This window comes from Solanum lycopersicum, chromosome 10 (assembly GCF_036512215.1).
Source record: "Solanum lycopersicum chromosome 10, SLM_r2.1".
NCBI classification, from domain to species: domain Eukaryota; kingdom Viridiplantae; phylum Streptophyta; class Magnoliopsida; order Solanales; family Solanaceae; genus Solanum; species Solanum lycopersicum.
In genome coordinates this window covers 62,828,582-62,845,995 of record NC_090809.1, presented here as the reverse complement: position 1 = coordinate 62,845,995, position 17,414 = coordinate 62,828,582, and the positions used below count along the sequence as shown (strand labels likewise).

The 17,414-nt window shown below is 31.6% G+C and overlaps 3 protein-coding genes across 3 annotated transcripts; 2 read left to right on the top strand and 1 right to left on the bottom strand.

The window, feature by feature from the left end:
- The first annotated feature begins 417 nt into the window (after window positions 1-417).
- Window positions 418-3,647, top strand: LOC101244433 (protein NUCLEAR FUSION DEFECTIVE 4). The gene has a single exon (XM_004249431.5). It carries the CDS (start codon window positions 1,809-1,811, stop codon window positions 3,516-3,518), a length of 1,710 nt encoding a protein of 569 aa, XP_004249479.1. The 5' UTR covers window positions 418-1,808; the 3' UTR covers window positions 3,519-3,647.
- A 1,806-nt stretch (window positions 3,648-5,453) lies between these two features.
- On the bottom strand, window positions 5,454-7,443 carry LOC101244136 (protein NUCLEAR FUSION DEFECTIVE 4). The gene has a single exon (XM_004249430.5). The coding sequence runs from the start codon at window positions 7,388-7,390 to the stop codon at window positions 5,645-5,647; it is 1,746 nt and encodes a 581-aa protein (XP_004249478.1). The 5' UTR covers window positions 7,391-7,443; the 3' UTR covers window positions 5,454-5,644.
- A 4,760-nt stretch (window positions 7,444-12,203) lies between these two features.
- LOC101243840 (peptidyl-prolyl cis-trans isomerase CYP21-4) lies at window positions 12,204-16,599 on the top strand. Its single transcript, XM_004249429.5, has 8 exons — window positions 12,204-12,338; window positions 12,819-13,006; window positions 13,854-13,893; window positions 14,282-14,320; window positions 14,663-14,748; window positions 15,643-15,780; window positions 15,876-16,026; window positions 16,311-16,599. Exons 2-8 carry the CDS (start codon window positions 12,855-12,857, stop codon window positions 16,395-16,397), a joined length of 693 nt encoding a protein of 230 aa, XP_004249477.1. The 5' UTR covers window positions 12,204-12,338; window positions 12,819-12,854; the 3' UTR covers window positions 16,398-16,599.
- Window positions 16,600-17,414: the final 815 nt, after the last annotated feature.

Sequence of the window (17,414 nt, the reverse complement as noted above, 5' to 3'; positions counted from 1 at the left end):
AGAATTTTTTTTTAATCGATCTAAAAGAATGAATTTTTTTTATATATATATATTTACTTGTAATAATTCAACTTTAAAATTCTATGAATTGTTATAAAATTATCTATAATTTGATTTTATTTTTTTAAGAAAAAACCATAGCAGTATTTAGATAAATATTTTTACATAAATTTAAAAAGATTGAAAATAATTTTACTATCAAAAAACTTTCACCCTTTTGCTTCCTCGATAACTCAATTCATAATTTTAAATATACTTTATCATTCGATCAACTTTCGACTAATAATTTATGTTTGTCAAATGAATCATCGCACGTGAGTTCTATCCAAATGGCTAAATGGGTACACCATCCACTCAAGTCAAATTGAATAGTCTTTCTACTTGAAAAGGACTAATCTTTTCTTTGTTCAACTTTTTTTTTTTTTCTCTTTTACACAAAACATACATTTTAGTTTAGCTTTAGTTAATATTAATATTATTATCATCGAAAAAAAATATTAATATTATTGTAGTATGACTACTAAAGATGCATCATACAAATTCATTTGAGGTTGTAAATTTAATTTTTTAAAAAATGCATAAGTATTTCTTAATTTATGTTCGAATTTTAAAGATATATTTATATTATATTAAGATTTTATTATATTTTAAATTTATTTTATAAATAATTTTTATTTGTTTTTGGCCTACGTGGCACTACCAACCATGTAATTTGAAAAAATTATCAGTATGCACTGGCCTAGAAGATGATGTCACGTAGAATAAAAAAGGACAAAAAATTATTTATAAAATAAGTTCAAAAAGGTAATAAAACCTATAGAAGAATGTGTCCCTGAGATTTCAGACATAAGTCAGAGGATACTATATTTTCCCTATTTTGTTTTTGTTAATCTCTTAAAAAATTTATATCTAATCAAATAAATAAAACCCAAAAAGTGTTTTAAATATGTGAAATCAAAGATCAAAATGATAATTAGAAAAAGATAGGTTTAAGGGTGTTAGATAAGTTTTGATTAGTGACCTAAAAGTGAATTGACTTAATAATTAATTAAATTTATTTTTAATCAGTTTTTGGCTTTTAAAAATATTTGATAAATATAAATATATAAAAATAATTTTAAATGAATTAAAATGACTTTAAATAAGTCAAAGCCAAAAGTAGGACTTTTAATTTGATATTTTATTTTTGACTGAAAACCTATTTTTTAAGTCAATCTAAACTAGCTCATAAAGTGTTTTGTCAAATACCGCTAAAAATTAAAAGTATATATTTAAAAGCCAAAGACAATTAAAAGTAAGTCAATTTCAACATCTCTTAAACGATAATCCTACAGAGTAAAACTACACATAAAAGATTACTACTATGATTTTTAAATTAGCGAATTTTTTTTCATAATCTAAAGTAAGTGAATTATTCAAAATTCAAGAAAATAATAAGCTTTTTCTTCATATTCTTTTCGTTTCACCATGTTTTTAACTATTATACATTTTTTAAAATATTAAAAAGTAATAATAAAAAACAAATTTTAAATTTATGTATTTAAATCATTTTCCCCTTTCTTAAATGGGGTGTGCTATCTCAACAATTCACTTACCTCGATATGAATTAAACGGAGTATCTTTGAGGTTTGTGAAAATAAAAAGAGATTATCACTTAATTACTTAAAATTATAATTTAATTAGCCTTACACGTATCTATACTTATTTTAGTCTAGATTCAATATTTTATGTATTATTATATTATATATTATTATATTGTGCTATTCACTAAACCAACATCTTCATAATTAAAAAAATTATCAAAAGCCATGGAAAATTTTGGTATACACTTGCTTTCTGGTAGATGGTTCATGTTTTTTGCTTCAATTTTGATTTTGTCTGTTGCTGGTGGCACATATATATTTGGTCTCTACTCAGAAGAAGTAAAAATTTCACTAGGTTATGATCAAACAACTTTAAATTTACTTGGTTTTTTCAAAGATTTAGGTGCAAATGTTGGGATTATTTCTGGTTTAATCAATGAAATTACTCCACCATGGGTTGTTATTCTTCTTGGTGCATTTATGAATTTTTTTGGGTATTTTTCTATTTGGCTTGCTGTTACTAAGAAATTTAGTAACCCCAAAGTTTGGGAGATGTGTTTTTGTATTTTCATTGGGGCAAATTCACAAACATTTGTCAACACTGGTGTTATTGTTACTTGTGTTAAGAATTTCCCACAAAGTAGAGGTATTGTGATTGGGCTTTTGAAGGGTTTTGTTGGTTTAAGTGGTGCTGTACTCACACAATTTTATCATGCCTTTTATGGAAGTGATGGTAAATCTTTAATCTTGCTTATTGCTTGGCTTCCTACTGTTGTTTCTTGTGTTCTACTCAGGGTTATTCGGGCTATCAAGATTAACCAGCAAGAAAAAGAAAATGAAATTAGGATTTTTTATCAGCTTTTGTTTGTGTCATTTGGTTTAGCTGGTTTTCTCATGGCTATAATTATAGTGCAAAACAGTGTTGTGTTTGGTGCTACTGGTTATTGGTTAACTGCTGGTACTATCCTTGTTTTGTTATGTGCTCCGATAGTACTTGTTGTTAGAGAGGAATTGAATTTATGGGATGTTAAGAAGCGAAATTTGAGTGTAGAGATTAAAGTTGATGAGATTGAGAGACCCCTTCAGTGTTCAGCAGTTGTTGTTCCGATTAACGATCAGAAAGAACATGTTTCGTTCTTTCAAGATGTGTTTAAGCCACCAGAGAGGGGTGAAGACTATACTATACTGCAAGCGGTACTTAGTGTTGATATGTTGATTCTGTTTATTGCAACAATTTTTGGAGCGGGGGGGCTTTTGACAGCTATGGATAATTTAGGCCAGATTGGTAAAGCTTTAGGTTATCCTAAAACAAGTATTACTACATTTGTGTCACTTGTGAGTATATGGGGTTATCTTGGGCGTGTAGGTTCTGGATTCGCGTCTGAGATCTTCTTGGAGAAGTATAAGTTTCCGCGTCCATTGATGTTGGCAATAGTGCTGTTTTTTTCCTGCCTGGTTCATGTTTTGATTGCGCTTGGCGTGCCTAACACTCTGTATGTCGCGTCTGTGCTGATTGGGCTGTGTTTTGGTGCTTTATGGCCTTTGATATTCGCGATCATATCTGAAATCTTTGGGCTTAAGCATTACTCCACATTGCTCAACTTTGGGGGTGCTGCTAGCCCGATCGGAGCTTACATATTCAATGTTAAAGTGGCTGGTAATTTGTATGACAGAGAAGCAATGAAACAATTGGCAGCTCATGGGATCATTAGGAAACGCGGTGAAGACTTGACTTGCACTGGAGTTGAGTGTTATAAGTTGGCTTTCTTGATAATTGCAGCATCTACTTTTGTGGGGTTCATTGTTTCATTGGTTTTAGTAATCAGAACATTCAAGTTTTACAAAGGGGATATCTACAAGAAGTTTAGAGAACAAGCCAAAGCAGTCGATGCTGCTGAGTCTCAGTCCAGAACAAATGGTGATACTCCATTATAGTCATTCTGATATGTGATTATAGTTTTGACATCTTGTGCTTATGGCTGATATCACTATGTACAAGGAGTTGAAAGTGTATACAAGATTTACAAGTTGAATTTTATCTATGTAATGGAAGATTTGTTCTAACTATAAGTTGTGTAGAAACAAACTTGAACCGAGGGTCTTTCAGAAAAAACCTCTCTATCTCCATGAGGTAGTGATAAGGTCTGCGTATATTCTACCCTCTTCAGACCTCACTTGCTGGATTTCACTCGATACGTTATTATTGTTGTTACGTAGAAACAAAGTTTATAGAAATTCAATTACAAAGATTTGCTAGCCTCAGAAAACTTCAGTGAGTAGAAAGAACTAGGTACCACAAAATCAGGCAGCAGTACTTGTTAGGACCGAAAATAAGCAGGTGTAAATGCGGAAGCTAGCAAAGCAAATCTCGAAAGACCACGAGTAAGAAGACAACGAGAAATATACCAAATGACACAGAGATTTAACGTGGTTCGGTCAATCGACCTACGTCCACAAAGGAGATAAGCAATCCACTATAAACATGAGAATACAAAATACAGAGAGAAACAACCTCAACCAATTCACTCGGAATACATGGGAGGTTCACACAAATGATAACGTATCAAGCTTGTGACACACAAATTCTCCCTCTAACCAAAACTCTCAATCCCTTAAGACTACATTGTGAATGCTAATTAAGTTAGAAGGAACATGCCTCTATTTATAGAATCCTAAACCTTTTCCTACAAGAAAAGGATTAGTCAATCCAAAACCTTTTCCTACAAGGAAAACCTATTTATGGTAAGAAATTTAGGGCAAATTAAACCCAACAAATCTCCCTAGCCTGAATTTCTGACAAAATAAATTTGTCCACCTTTTTGACTTAATTGCTTCTCCTCTCCATAATCTCCTTTGCAAAATTTATGTCTCAACACAAAGAATCTCTCTGAAACAATTTCTCCAACAAAATCTTCATTAGAAATTTAGGGCAAATTAAACCCAACAATACTACCATTGGACCTAGCTAGCTCTCAGCTTAGTTGCACGGACTTCTCACTTTTGATTTCGCACTTATCTTGGATTCTTCAAAAATACACTATTTTGGTGAATGCAACGCGCACCCATTGACATTTTTGAAGAGTCTGACCAACATAGGGCTCCTAGTAAGTCTGGCTTTAAGCCAAAGCAGCTTGACTCTCCCTTCGTCTCAATTTGATTGTTTGGTTTTGATTTTATACGAAATTTAAGAAAATATGAAAATTTTTTAATCTTGTCGTCTTAAACGTGTCATGCAGAAAGTTAGAACTAAAGTATTGTCAAAACAAAAAATATTCTTTTTCTAAAGTAAGAAAAACAAATTGTAACGGAGGAAATAAGTGATATTAACCCATGATAAGAACCTAAAGGTTGAGTCTTGTACCACTTTTTGAATTTTGGATTCATTCTTATTTGCGAATGGTGAAAATCTTTAATAAATGACACTTTCCTATGTAACGAGCACAATAATATATAAATTTAAATTAATCGAGTCCACAAAAAACATACAGCCAATATGTGTAAACCATAATATGTCAGGAATCAGGATCATGCTGCAATCACAGCTGCAAAAGAAAAAAAAAACAGTTCCCTTTATTTTCCAGCTACATGAATTTTGTCATCAACCAAAAATGATAGAAATCATTATTATAAGTAGATCAGAAAATTTTACCAGAATAATATTTCACTAGTTTTTTTAATTTTCTAGCTAAATTTTTTTGGTACTAAAAAACATAATTCAAAGTACAAGATCCAAAAATGACTTTACTATTATTATTATTTTTTGAATTCATCATTCATAATTGAACTCACATTTCTTCAATAATTTGCTTACAAAAAACATACATGGTCCATCCACCATGTCGATAACAGTACAAAATCTGAGCCAATCAATTCGTATCACCCACAATTATATAGAGATTTTTGATTAGTCGAATCAGTGAACTTTGAATATTACATCATTAATTTTAAAAAATACAGACAAACTAGAGACAATGATACACCACTTAAACTTTTTTGATCTTTTCATATGATTAACGCGGAAAAACTAATTGATTGACTAGGTAAGAAATACAAATATCGAACTACTCATCTATATTTTTTGTTGTTGATGTTACTAATTCTTTTGAAACCATTGCTTCCCTTTGCACTCTGAATTTCTTATATATATCACCTTTGTAAAATTCCCTTGTTCTAATTGCTAGAACAAGTGAAACAACACAACTTATTAATGTAGCACCAGTGATAACCAAAAAGGCCATTTTATAACACTCCACACCAATACAAGTCAAATCTTCACCAACACCTCTTATCAATCCATTAGTTTTCATTTGTCTCAGTGCCATTTTATCATACCATTGGCCCGCAACTCTAACATTAAGAATATATGCACCAAAAGGGCTAGCTCCACCACTCAAATTGTACAAAGTTGAGTAGTATTTAAGCCCGAATATCTCCGATACAATGGCGAATATCAAAGGCCATTGTGCTCCAAAACAGAACCCCATTATGATTGAAGAAATGTAGAGGGAATTAGGGACCCCAAACGCGATGAGAAGGTGCCCGGTACATGACAGGAGGAGGACTATTGTGAGCATCAACGGGCGAGGGAACTTGTATTTTGACAAGAAGATTTCGGATACAAAGCCTGAGACAACACGCCCTAGGTAGTTCCATATGCTGAGTAAGGACACAAATGTTGTAATGCTTGTTGAAGGATAGCCTAAGGCCTTCCCTATTTGGCCTAAGTTGTCGATAGCTGTCAGTGTACCGCCTACCCCAAAAGTAGTCGTTGTAAACAGAATCAAGAAATCTAAGCTGAAAATGGCTTGCAGTATTGTGTAGTCCTCACCCCTTGGTGGTGGATTAAACACATTACTGTACCACCAGATATTTGGTTTTAAACAACTGATCTCTTCCGGTTCTGGCTGAACAGAACACGGAGTTTCTGTTACAACGTTCACCTGTGGAGTATCATGTAAGGCTTGTCGCTTACATTTCCACAAGGTAAACTCTTCTTTAAAGACGAGGATGAGCGGAGCTAAGAGCAAAATCAGTACTACAGCAGCACTTCCTGCATATTCAACCCTAGTGAAACTTACCTTATTTTGAACAACAATTACAACCATGATAAAACCAGCTAGGCCAAGTGAAATGATCAGAAGTTTGTAGAAAACTCGAAGCTCGTTAGCCTGTCTATCCACCTTCATAACGCGAACACTTCGTAGAAATAAGCAAGAAACAACACAAGGCAGCCAACCAATTAACAGAACAAGAGACCTCACATCATTTCCATAGAAAGCATGATACAATTGTGTGATAATCGCGCCACTTAAACCAACAAATCCCTTCAACAATCCAAGTACAATTCCCCTGCTTTCGGGGAAATTCTTGACACAAGTGACTAACACACCAGTATTAGCAAATGTCTGAGAACTTGCACCAATGCATATGTAAAAACACATTTGCCAAACAGGAGGTTTAGCTATACGTCCTACAATCGCAAGCCATACCATGAAGTAACCAAAGAAATTCATGATGGCTCCCATTAATAGAACTACCCATGCTGGAGTGACTTCGTTGATAAAACCGGATATCATTCCAACATTACCACCTAAGTCTTTGAAGAAACTTAGTAAGTTTAAAGTTGTTTGATCATAGCCTAATGAGGATTTGATTTCATTGCTATAAAGGCTGAATAAGTAAGTTGCACCAGCCATTGACATGATTAGAAGAGAAGCAAAAACCATGAACCATTTGCTCATGAGAAAATGGATGCTAAAGCCTATCATATTAGCTTTGTAGCCACCATTTTCAGTTAACTTTGCCATTGGAAACTTATAATATGAGTGGGAAAAAAAAGGACTTACTTGTGTTTACTACCATACTAACATTAGGTATTTATAAACTACTTACAACATTTAGCTACGTCTCAGTTTCAAACAAATTGAGGTCGACAATTACACTATCAAGTTAACCAAAGAGTGTGGAGCCACCTTTTGTTTTACACTAGATAGCTAGGTTAAAATTTTTATATATATATATATATATATATATATATATATATATATATATATCGACACCCCTTATTATTTACGTATAATACATAAATATATTTTTTAAACTTGACCTTAATTTGCATCTATGCACTTTAATATGGGATGTTTACAAGTAGACACGTGTCCTACAGCATAATACTTGTAGGATGTCGCGTCGAGCGTGAATTGCCACGTATGACGACGAGTAGACGTATGTGTTTGCTTGTTCAACTCTATATAAGTTTAAGTGTCTACTTGTAGACATCCAAAGTTGGAGGGCTAGGTGTAGAGGAAGCTAAGTTAAAAGACATGTTTATGTATTATGCGTTTTTAATATTTTGACTCCTCCTCAGTAAAATTTTTAACTGTGCTATGAACCGAGAGATATCTATGTAAACGTTCTTAAAATGTGGGAGTGGGAGATAGGTTAGTTGCTACACAATATAAAGACTATGATGGTGTAAGATTTTTAAGACACAAAATTAAAGCAAATAAATAATAACTACAAAAATTTAATTTGAAATGAAAATTTGTAGAGTTTCATTGAAAATAACTTCAAATTCATCATATTCAAATTTTGCCATAAAGATTAATATTAATTTGAAGCAAGCACAAATTGATGACTTTTTAATTTTTTCTTGTTCATCACATTTTTTGAATTTATTAATAGAAATTAAAGGAAATAAAGGTGGGATGGATCCGTCTTGATGAACGAGAAAATTATGAAAAGTATAACAAAGAAAAAAGAAGAAGAGATTGGAAGACAAATAAATAGGGTAGGAGTGGGGGTTCGTTGGGGGTGGGGGTGTCGAAGAAGAAGAAAGGGTAGTGCAGGTGGTGGTTGACGGCGGGAGAGGTGGATTGTGTGTGAGGAAAATGAAAGGACGGGAGGTGGGGGTGGGGTTGGTGGTACTAAAGGTTAAAGGTTGGGTGAGGGTGGTAGGGTATGAAGAAAAAAAAAGATTATTGGATAAAATGAAAATAATTGGGGTCCATTTATTCTTTTTTTTTTCTTTTTTATCTTTAGGCGCCTCATTTTTTTTTTATTTGTCATGCCAGCGATTTGGATGTATTTTAATTCACTTGAAAAGAGATTAGGAGGGTAAATAATTATCCGTGTAGTTTAAGTACTAAAGCAAGTTTTCGTGCCAAGTTCAGGTGGGATTTTATGTATTTTCCCTTTTCTTTAAAACAAATTAAAAAGAAAATATGGTCATTCTTTTTGAAACGTCTAGAGAATTGTCTTTTTAAAGATAAACTTGTTTTAGCACCTTAACATCTACATTAAAGCAAAGTGAATTGCAAAATCTAATTTAAAATTAAATTCAGAGATTAAACACGTCTCGTTATTATTTCGGAGATTTTTTATTATTATTAACGAGAAAATTTACAATGGTTATTCTTCAGATAAGCAACGTTATCTAAGTATACGGTCAACTTCTCATAAGAAAAATAAATACTATAGCACTTCAATTTCAAATGTTTTTTTAAATTACAAATTTAACATAGACAACACATGTTATGACTAAAGTAATATGTTGGACAAATGGTCGAATTATTAAATCATGTCATCTATCTCTGTCCCACATAATTGAAGTTCCAAAATTTGGAAAATGTACACTAATTTTTAATAAATAAATTACGTATTTTTATACATACTATGAAATGATTACTTAATAATATTTTCTCAATCTCAATTATCTTAACTTTAAAATTAGTTTTTCTCAAATGATTTTCATTTAAATTAATTTTTCTCATTTTATCTTTTGTAGTAATTGTTTTTTATGATCACAAATGCTTTATTTATGATACCACATTGTCTTAAAGACATGAAAAAGAGTAAGAATAATCAAAGTTGTTCATAACATATTTTTTATAAGAGACGTATAAAAGAGAAACACGATAAATAATTCAAAACAGATGAATCATTAATTAACCTAACACATATTTTAAACATATGCATTCATATTTTTGTGATGTTGAATTGTATGGACTAAAATAATAGATTTATGACAACCACATGACATTAATATGGTAAAATGCTAGTGGAAAAAAAAGAGACACAATGTTGACTTATACTTTGTCTTGGCAAGCAAATTGACTAAAGAAATTGACATTTATTTTTGGTAATTTGTGTTTTGTTTATACTCTCTCCGTATCTAAAGAAAAATAAAATTTTAGCTCATTTTATATATATTAAAAAATTTATAATTTACAAAATTACTTCTATTTAATATAGATATACGACACTTCAAACTGAACATTTTAATATAAATATATATATAATTGGAAGTAATTATTATATTTTATCTTAAAATTTTTAAACGATATCTATTTTTAGACATTATTACTATTTTTGGCTGAAATAACATTAAATTGAGACGGAAGAAATATATAATACGAACAATAATAGTTCCTTTGTGTGAACATGTCTTTCAATCAATTTGATAAGTCTTCAAACAAATTGATTAAATATGATACCCCTCTAGGAAATTATCTTAAATTAGTGGTGTAGAACATCTACGAGCCATTTTGGAGAATCCTATAGATAATATTTGGATTAAAGTTTTGCGATGTAACAAATTCAATGTAAAAATTAGGTGTGAGGACCAATTTTCATGTATAATTATGAGTTCTTAGCTATTATTTGAATAGTCATCGAAAAATAATAATGCTTTAATACGAAAATATACTTTAATAGAAATACTTTTAAATAAAAAAGAATTTGTAAGTGTTTGAATCTCATTAATCGGTCCTTCAATTTTAAATTTATAAAGCTTTAAAACTTGTGATTTTTCCTTCCTTAACTTTGAAAATCCAACACTTCATTAATCATTTTTTTTGAATATATATAAGTCTGAACTTCATGGATCGTTTTTATTTTTGAAGCTCTAGATATTAATATTTTCGATTTTGAAACTTTAACAATTTTTTGAACCCCATGGATCGACTCTAGTGTTGTTAAAGTTTTTGCACGAATTGATCCTATTTTGGGATAGTTTTCAATTTTTGTCCTCAAATTTAATGTGTTCATGCGAGTGTTTCTCATTTAACAAATATTTGCTGATAAAAGCATCCATCTATTGGGACCTAATTATTTTGAGAACTTTTGTCTCACTCGACATAAGTTTAATAGAAATTAAGTTACGATAAATTATGTAGTATTTTTTAGAATTTATCGTAGTGTTTAGAAATGGAAATTCTTTTAGAAACATGTGGTACCTTATTTTCCTTCTTCTTTTTAAATGATGAATAATATGTATGGTAGATGTGTAGTGTTTTTTGTTACATAAGTTGTGGAATATTATATTTGGTGTTAAAACACAATCTCTTGCATTTTTTTAAGACATAATTTATAGAATATTATAATATAAAAATATAAATTTATATCCTTCGAAATTTTATTTGTTACTTCATTGTTAGGGACAATTTTAGTAATTAGTTGTTATTTATATATTTCGAAGGATAAAATTTGAAGACCACCAATATATATCTGTCGATGGCGCGATATTATTAGAGGAAAGAAGAAGGCCCATATACAACTACTTCAGTATAGGCCTAAGCCCAATAATCTCTAACTGGATTGTAACCTCTGTCCCTCCAAGGTCCAATCTAAGTAAAAAAGAAAAATTGCTTAATCACACAAATTTTTTTATCATAAATATTAATTCATTTTATACTTTAAAATAATTTCATATTGTTTCAATAATTAATGATTTTATATTGAATTTCAAGTTAGATATATATACGTATTTTAATACTATATACATTATGAAACATAGATACAAAAAGGAAAGGGGTGAAAGAGAGAGTTAATATATATTTTAAATACATGTATATCACATTAGATACATATATATAGAAGAGAGGAGATCAGGGTAGGATGGATGCAATGCAAATAATGCTTAGATACAATGTATATATAATATATTACACTTAATTTAACCCGCATATATATATTATATATATATATATATATATATATATATGGGCATGTGTATTTGAGTGTGCTACATACATGTAATTGGCAAAGTAAATGTAGTACGAAAGATGATTTCACAAACTAAAGTGCAAACATCTGATTAGCTAATAAACTAGTGGGATTTCTGTTGTTTGCTCAAAATAAAATTATATATATAAAGAAGCATGATACAGACATATTACCTTTAACTTGGTTTCATCCTTCAGGCTTCAATGCATAAGTTGACACTTAAATTGGTATAAAATTGAATAAGAAGACACGCACAGAATCGGAGCCAAGGTTAAGAGTTTGTGGGTTAAAATGTTAATATACATATATTTATTTAACTTTCTAATGCAAACATAGGGTCTACAAAAAAGATAGTCTGTTTGTTCGAACCCATGAACCCCCACCTAGCTTCGTCTATGCACATGACACTACATCACACAATATACGTAGAATGTTTTTTGTCATGTAGGATGTTAAGTAGACAAACATGAGTTTATGCGGACAACTTTATATAGGTTTAAGTATTGCTAAGCACACACCAAATTAGAATGTATAAATAAAAATGAAACTAAGTTAAATAACACGTTTACGTATTATGTAAAATAAAATAAAATTGTGGTAAATAAATTATAAAACTTGTTGAGAAGGGTACTATATAAACTTTTGAATATTTTTACCAACTGCCTTCTTCTTCCCTAAAATTTCACGCTAAATACAAAAATCACAGCGAAAATTCAAAGAGAAATAATCAATCCAGCGCAATCAATTCAGGTTCTTGCAATAATTTCTTTGCGTTTTGCCAATTTTTTCCATATTATTCATTGAGTTGTTGAAAATCAAGTGAAATTTCTTAATTGTTAGAAATTAATTTCACAGTCTGAATCCTGAAATTTGAGCTTGAAATGCAATTATGCTACATCAAGTTCATACTTTTTTCCCTTTTTATTGGCCTTATTGTTCATATATAAAGATGTAATCTTTTGCCGAATCTGAATTCAGTTTATGAGTAGCTCAAAAAAAAAAAAAATTGAAATGAATTGATGAATCAACTAGGCTGCAATTCCCCAAATTGGTTAGGGTTTATTTAAACTCTGTGCCTAGACAAACTAAGACACTTAAATCGGGACAGAGGGAAGGAGTAGTATTGTGGAATCCTTTGGGTTGTTGAAATTTTTATTCTTTTGATTTAATTTAAAAGGTGGGATGTTAATTTTGTGTTGAGTTGTGATTGTTTGTTTATGATGATTTCAGGGAATTAATACTAGGGAGTTTTAAATTTTAAGTGTCATGGCAAGGATAAAACCTCAAGCTCTTCTACTGCAAAGCAAAAAGAAGAAGGCGCCAAGTGGTGTTAGTGTACCTACAATTATTGTATACATCCTAATTGTTGCTGTCATGGTGTTTTCCCTGTTCTCTACATATAAATACTGGTCTCGAAGGTTAGTGAAAACCTTCTCGTGGAAATTGTCGTAGCTACTTGTAGGATCTTATCTATTTTATGTTGTTTATTACTGGCTATCTTTTGATTGTTTAACTTTGACATATAAACAAATGCAGTTATTTAGATAAAATTTGGATATATAGCATAATTATATAGACAAAACTACATTCCGAGAGTAGCAAAGTAAGTGGCTAATTTTCCAATGTTCTTGAACTCATGCGATGTTCTGTGCTTCAGAAAGCTAAGCTCTCTTTGGCAATTGTCGATGTTCTTAACTTGGAATTGTTGGTAATGGTCCCTATTTGTACTTCTTGTTATGATTATTTGGAAGAGAAGTGAAGCAACAGAGTGTTTAGGTATGGCATGGCCCTTGTTAGTAGTTGTATGTAAAGTCTAAGATGTGGAATGCCCTAATTTTTGGGTTCTTTATTTGTGTTTATAGAGAACTAATATTTAAACTTGTCATGGCCACTTGTATCTGTCCAATACTAACCTAATCATGTCCTTATCATGAGTTTCTTAAGTTCTGATATATCCATTTCCAACACTTGGTAATGAAAGACTTTCAATAGTGTCTTATCTTTATCAGAAGTATTTGGTACTCTTCAGATCTAAACTTTATGACGATATCCTTTAACTTTGTCCCAAAAAGATATTTGAAAAATTGGAGTTGTGTTTGGGCATGAATACAAATGGAAAATTTATGGTCAAACGCCCCCATAGGGGATGGATATTTTGTTTCATCAACAATGCTCACTTGTTCATTTGTTGAATATTTTGTGACAAGATGCATTTGGATAGATGTTTTTCCTCATACTTCAACCTTTTTATTTTCTTCTGCCTAGATCAATTCTTCAGACACAGGATGGTATATCAAACAGAAAGGTATGGATTATTTTACAACTCCTATTTTTGGTTGGTAGCTATCATTTCAAACATGTTTTCTTGAGCTCCAATGACCGACATATGCCATTTGTTATGGTCCATATTTAGATTTTTTAAAAATGGTGGTGCTTGGGTCAACTTGCTTGCACTTTGATTAACCAGATACTTATAACCTTTCACAAGTAGAGGCTCTGGGTTTTTTTGTGCCCACCTAGAATTAGACAGATGGGAAGAATCAAGAAACCACCTAAGCAATTTTTTTCTTTGATTTGATTTAAAACCTAGTTTCTCATGAACTTCATTCGCTCCATATTTAGATCCGACAAACTGCATTTACCTTAGTATTCTTTTGCACTCATGTATATGCTGACCTCTTTATTTGCTGCAGTTTATTGAGCGGAAGAAATCAGATATTCCTAATTACGCTGTAAGTTCAGAAAATTCTCTTTCTTGCTTTCTTGTCAGCTAGTATTTTATTTACTAATACCGGCTTTGAGTATGCCGGTGTGACAGGCAGGTAGTCCAACCCCCTCCCTCCCTCCTCTCATTCTCTTCAACTTTCCTTCAATCATACTACTAGCATGCGTTCTTCACCTTAGTTTTCTTTTTGTATCTTCCTTAAGTTGTAGCATATAACAGTGTTTCTCTTTTAAGTCTGGAGTATTCCTCCATGTTTTTTCTTGGCTACAATTGCACATTTCAATGCTTTTCTGTTACGCAATCCTTATTTCCTTTCTAGACTTTGTTAACTTGTGTGTGTCATTGGCAGCTTATAAGCACCTCGAAAGGACAGATAACTGTGGAACTTTACAAGGATGGTTCTCCTGACATTGTCAATGAGTTCATTGATTTCAGGTGTGTATCTGCTATAACTTCTTGTTTTTTGCTTTTTCTTTCCTTTTCTTGTCTTTGGTTTGTTCTTTTTTTCGGAGACGACAATCAAATTACTCCTAGCTTATATACATCATAAGCCACTTTCTTCTTTCTTTTTTTTGTTTTGCGGAGACGACCATTAATTTACCCTAGTTCATATGGATCTAACGAGGCAACCTTCTCTAAGTAGACTAATCCAAGTGTTCATCCCTTCCCTACCTCACATGCAGCACCTGGTGACTTGTCACATGCTTTGAAAAGGAGAATTCTGGGATGAGCTTATGTGATCCTCAAAAATGTTCAAAGAAACAGTTGCCTAAGTTTGAACTTGTGAAGATGAGGAGTTAGGTATTAAGGTGAATTTCAACATGTTAAAATCCACCTTTTTCTTTTCTTACTTTTTTTTTCCCGGTTTTTTAAGGGAGAAGAAAGAGGGAGAGGGACTGATCACCAATTTTTGTTTGCATCTCTATTCTTTGTCATTCCTTCCCATGACAATAAGTAATATTTACTGAGCATAGGAATGATGGGTTTTGATTCGCAAGATTTTGACCTTTTTCTTTTATCTTAGGGGGTCAGGGAGTTGATATTTTGGCTATTTGTGGTTGTATCAGTTCATGAGTCAAGCTGATGAAATGTTGTTGGTGTTATTTGCACGAATCTCTGCCACTTCATCACCATGGATGTGGCTCCATATTGGTTTTTTGATCTCCATCATAAATTTCCTTGTAATACAAATACGAACCTCAAGTGCATGCCGGTTATAGTGTAAAAAATAGTGTGTTTATTTCTCTGTTGTTCATTTGTAAAGTTTTGGATGGGCAACCTTGTGCCACTGGCATGATAGAAGTATTAACTTCTAAAACGTATTTGCAGCCAGAAAGGTCACTTCAAAGGGATGCAATTTACTCGTGTAGTAAAGAACTTTGTCATTCAAGGTAGTAAAATTGAAAACTCTGAAGCTACAGAAGATTGGACATCGAGGGGAAAACATTACAGCCAACTAAACACAAGGTTGCACATCATTTGCTGTTATTGTGTCTTATACAGTTACCTTGAGATTTCCTTGACTCGCTGTTTTTTACTAAATTAGCAATCTTAACGTTCAGTCTTAAGCATGAAGCATTTATGCTTGGTACTTCCAAAGCGACACATGAAGGTGGAGGATTTGATCTATTTATTACAACTGCACCAATACCAGATTTGAATGACAAGATTAATATCTTTGGGCGTGTCATCAAGGGAGAAGATGTCGTGCAGGTATAGATCCTTTCCCTTTTTCCTTTTCCTATCAGTAATCGCATAAAAAATTTAAATGACATAGTTGGATGTTTGATATATCACTGTTTTTCCGCATTTAATATGTAGTGAACATTCAACTCCATACTGGGAGTGTGATCAATGAACTACTTCATTATGCTTCGTCAAGAACTCACAAGCCATTTTAAAACCTATTGGCAAGCCTGGAAATGAGATTTCAATGTTTTTTGTTCTTTTTTTTCGAAATCCCCCTTAATGATGATGTGTCTGTCATGACTATTCAGGAAATCGAAGAAGTAGATACAGATGACCACTATCGACCCAAAACTCCTGTACAAATCAATGAAGTAACTCTCAAGCACAAAACCTGAACTGTCTATCTATGAGATGCACTTACTTGACATCGATGAACATAAGCAGGCATCATCATAAGTAGAGTTGCTAACTGTGGGTTTGATGTAAGATATGGATTTCATTTGTGTAATTTGGCTAGGCTCCTCCCCAAAATTTTGTGTTAAATAACCAAGCCATTTGTAAGAACTACGTTGGTAAAAAAAAAGTAGTTTTTGGGAATGTGGATCATTCTTGGACACTATTGAAAACACCTTTAAATTTAATCCATAATTATATCATCCTTTAATTCGATTGACGTGGCCTATTAAAAGACAAACACACCAAAAGTGGTTAAAAGCTAGATGTTAAAAAGTCTTTCTTTGAATTATTAAAATATTTTGATCATAATTATCCAAAAATACAGTTTTATAATCCTTCAAAAAGGAATCATCTATATCATATTAAAGAAAGAAAAATAAATTTTGAGATTGAAAAGTACCAATGCAATAAAATATATTCTATTATTGAAAATAATTGAAACATATAAATCACCCACAACTCGTAAATCCGTCGCTAACTAACACTATTATTTTCTATAACTCTGTTAAATCAATTGCTCGAGAGGTACAATCGATTTGGAAATTATTCGGAATTTAAATATTTTTAATAAAATGATAATATTTGATTTAACTGGAACGAATAAAATTAATTTTTAGATGCGCTAAACAAATTGAGATCCAAATACTTCTAGTAATATGATAGTGTTTGGTTTAACTGCAATGAGCAAACTCAATTTTTAGACGCAACACACAAATCATATTACTTACAATTAATCGAATTGTTAAAATTAGGCATCACAACCATTATTTTAGTTGAAAAAGCCCAACATAAAAAGGGTGTAACAATATAAATAGTTATTTATTTAAACACATATATGTTTAGCTAGTTGAACGAGTTTTTTGTTAAGCAGTGTTACTCCTATCCCTAATATTTTGATAATCAATCTTATTAGTTGACAATGTGACAATTTGTGTTTCATGAGAATTTAGTAACCT

Coding starts and splice junctions, on each gene's coding strand:
- LOC101243840 (XM_004249429.5), top strand. CDS start 12,855: ATGGCAAGGATAAAACCTCAAGCTCTTCTACTGCAAAGCAAAAAGAAG. Junction 14,749..15,642: donor AATGAGTTCATTGATTTCAG/GTGTGTATCTGC, acceptor ACGTATTTGCAG/CCAGAAAGGTCACTTCAAAG. Junction 16,027..16,310: donor AGGGAGAAGATGTCGTGCAG/GTATAGATCCTT, acceptor ATGACTATTCAG/GAAATCGAAGAAGTAGATAC.
- LOC101244136 (XM_004249430.5), bottom strand. CDS start 7,390: ATGGCAAAGTTAACTGAAAATGGTGGCTACAAAGCTAATATGATAGGC.
- LOC101244433 (XM_004249431.5), top strand. CDS start 1,809: ATGGAAAATTTTGGTATACACTTGCTTTCTGGTAGATGGTTCATGTTT.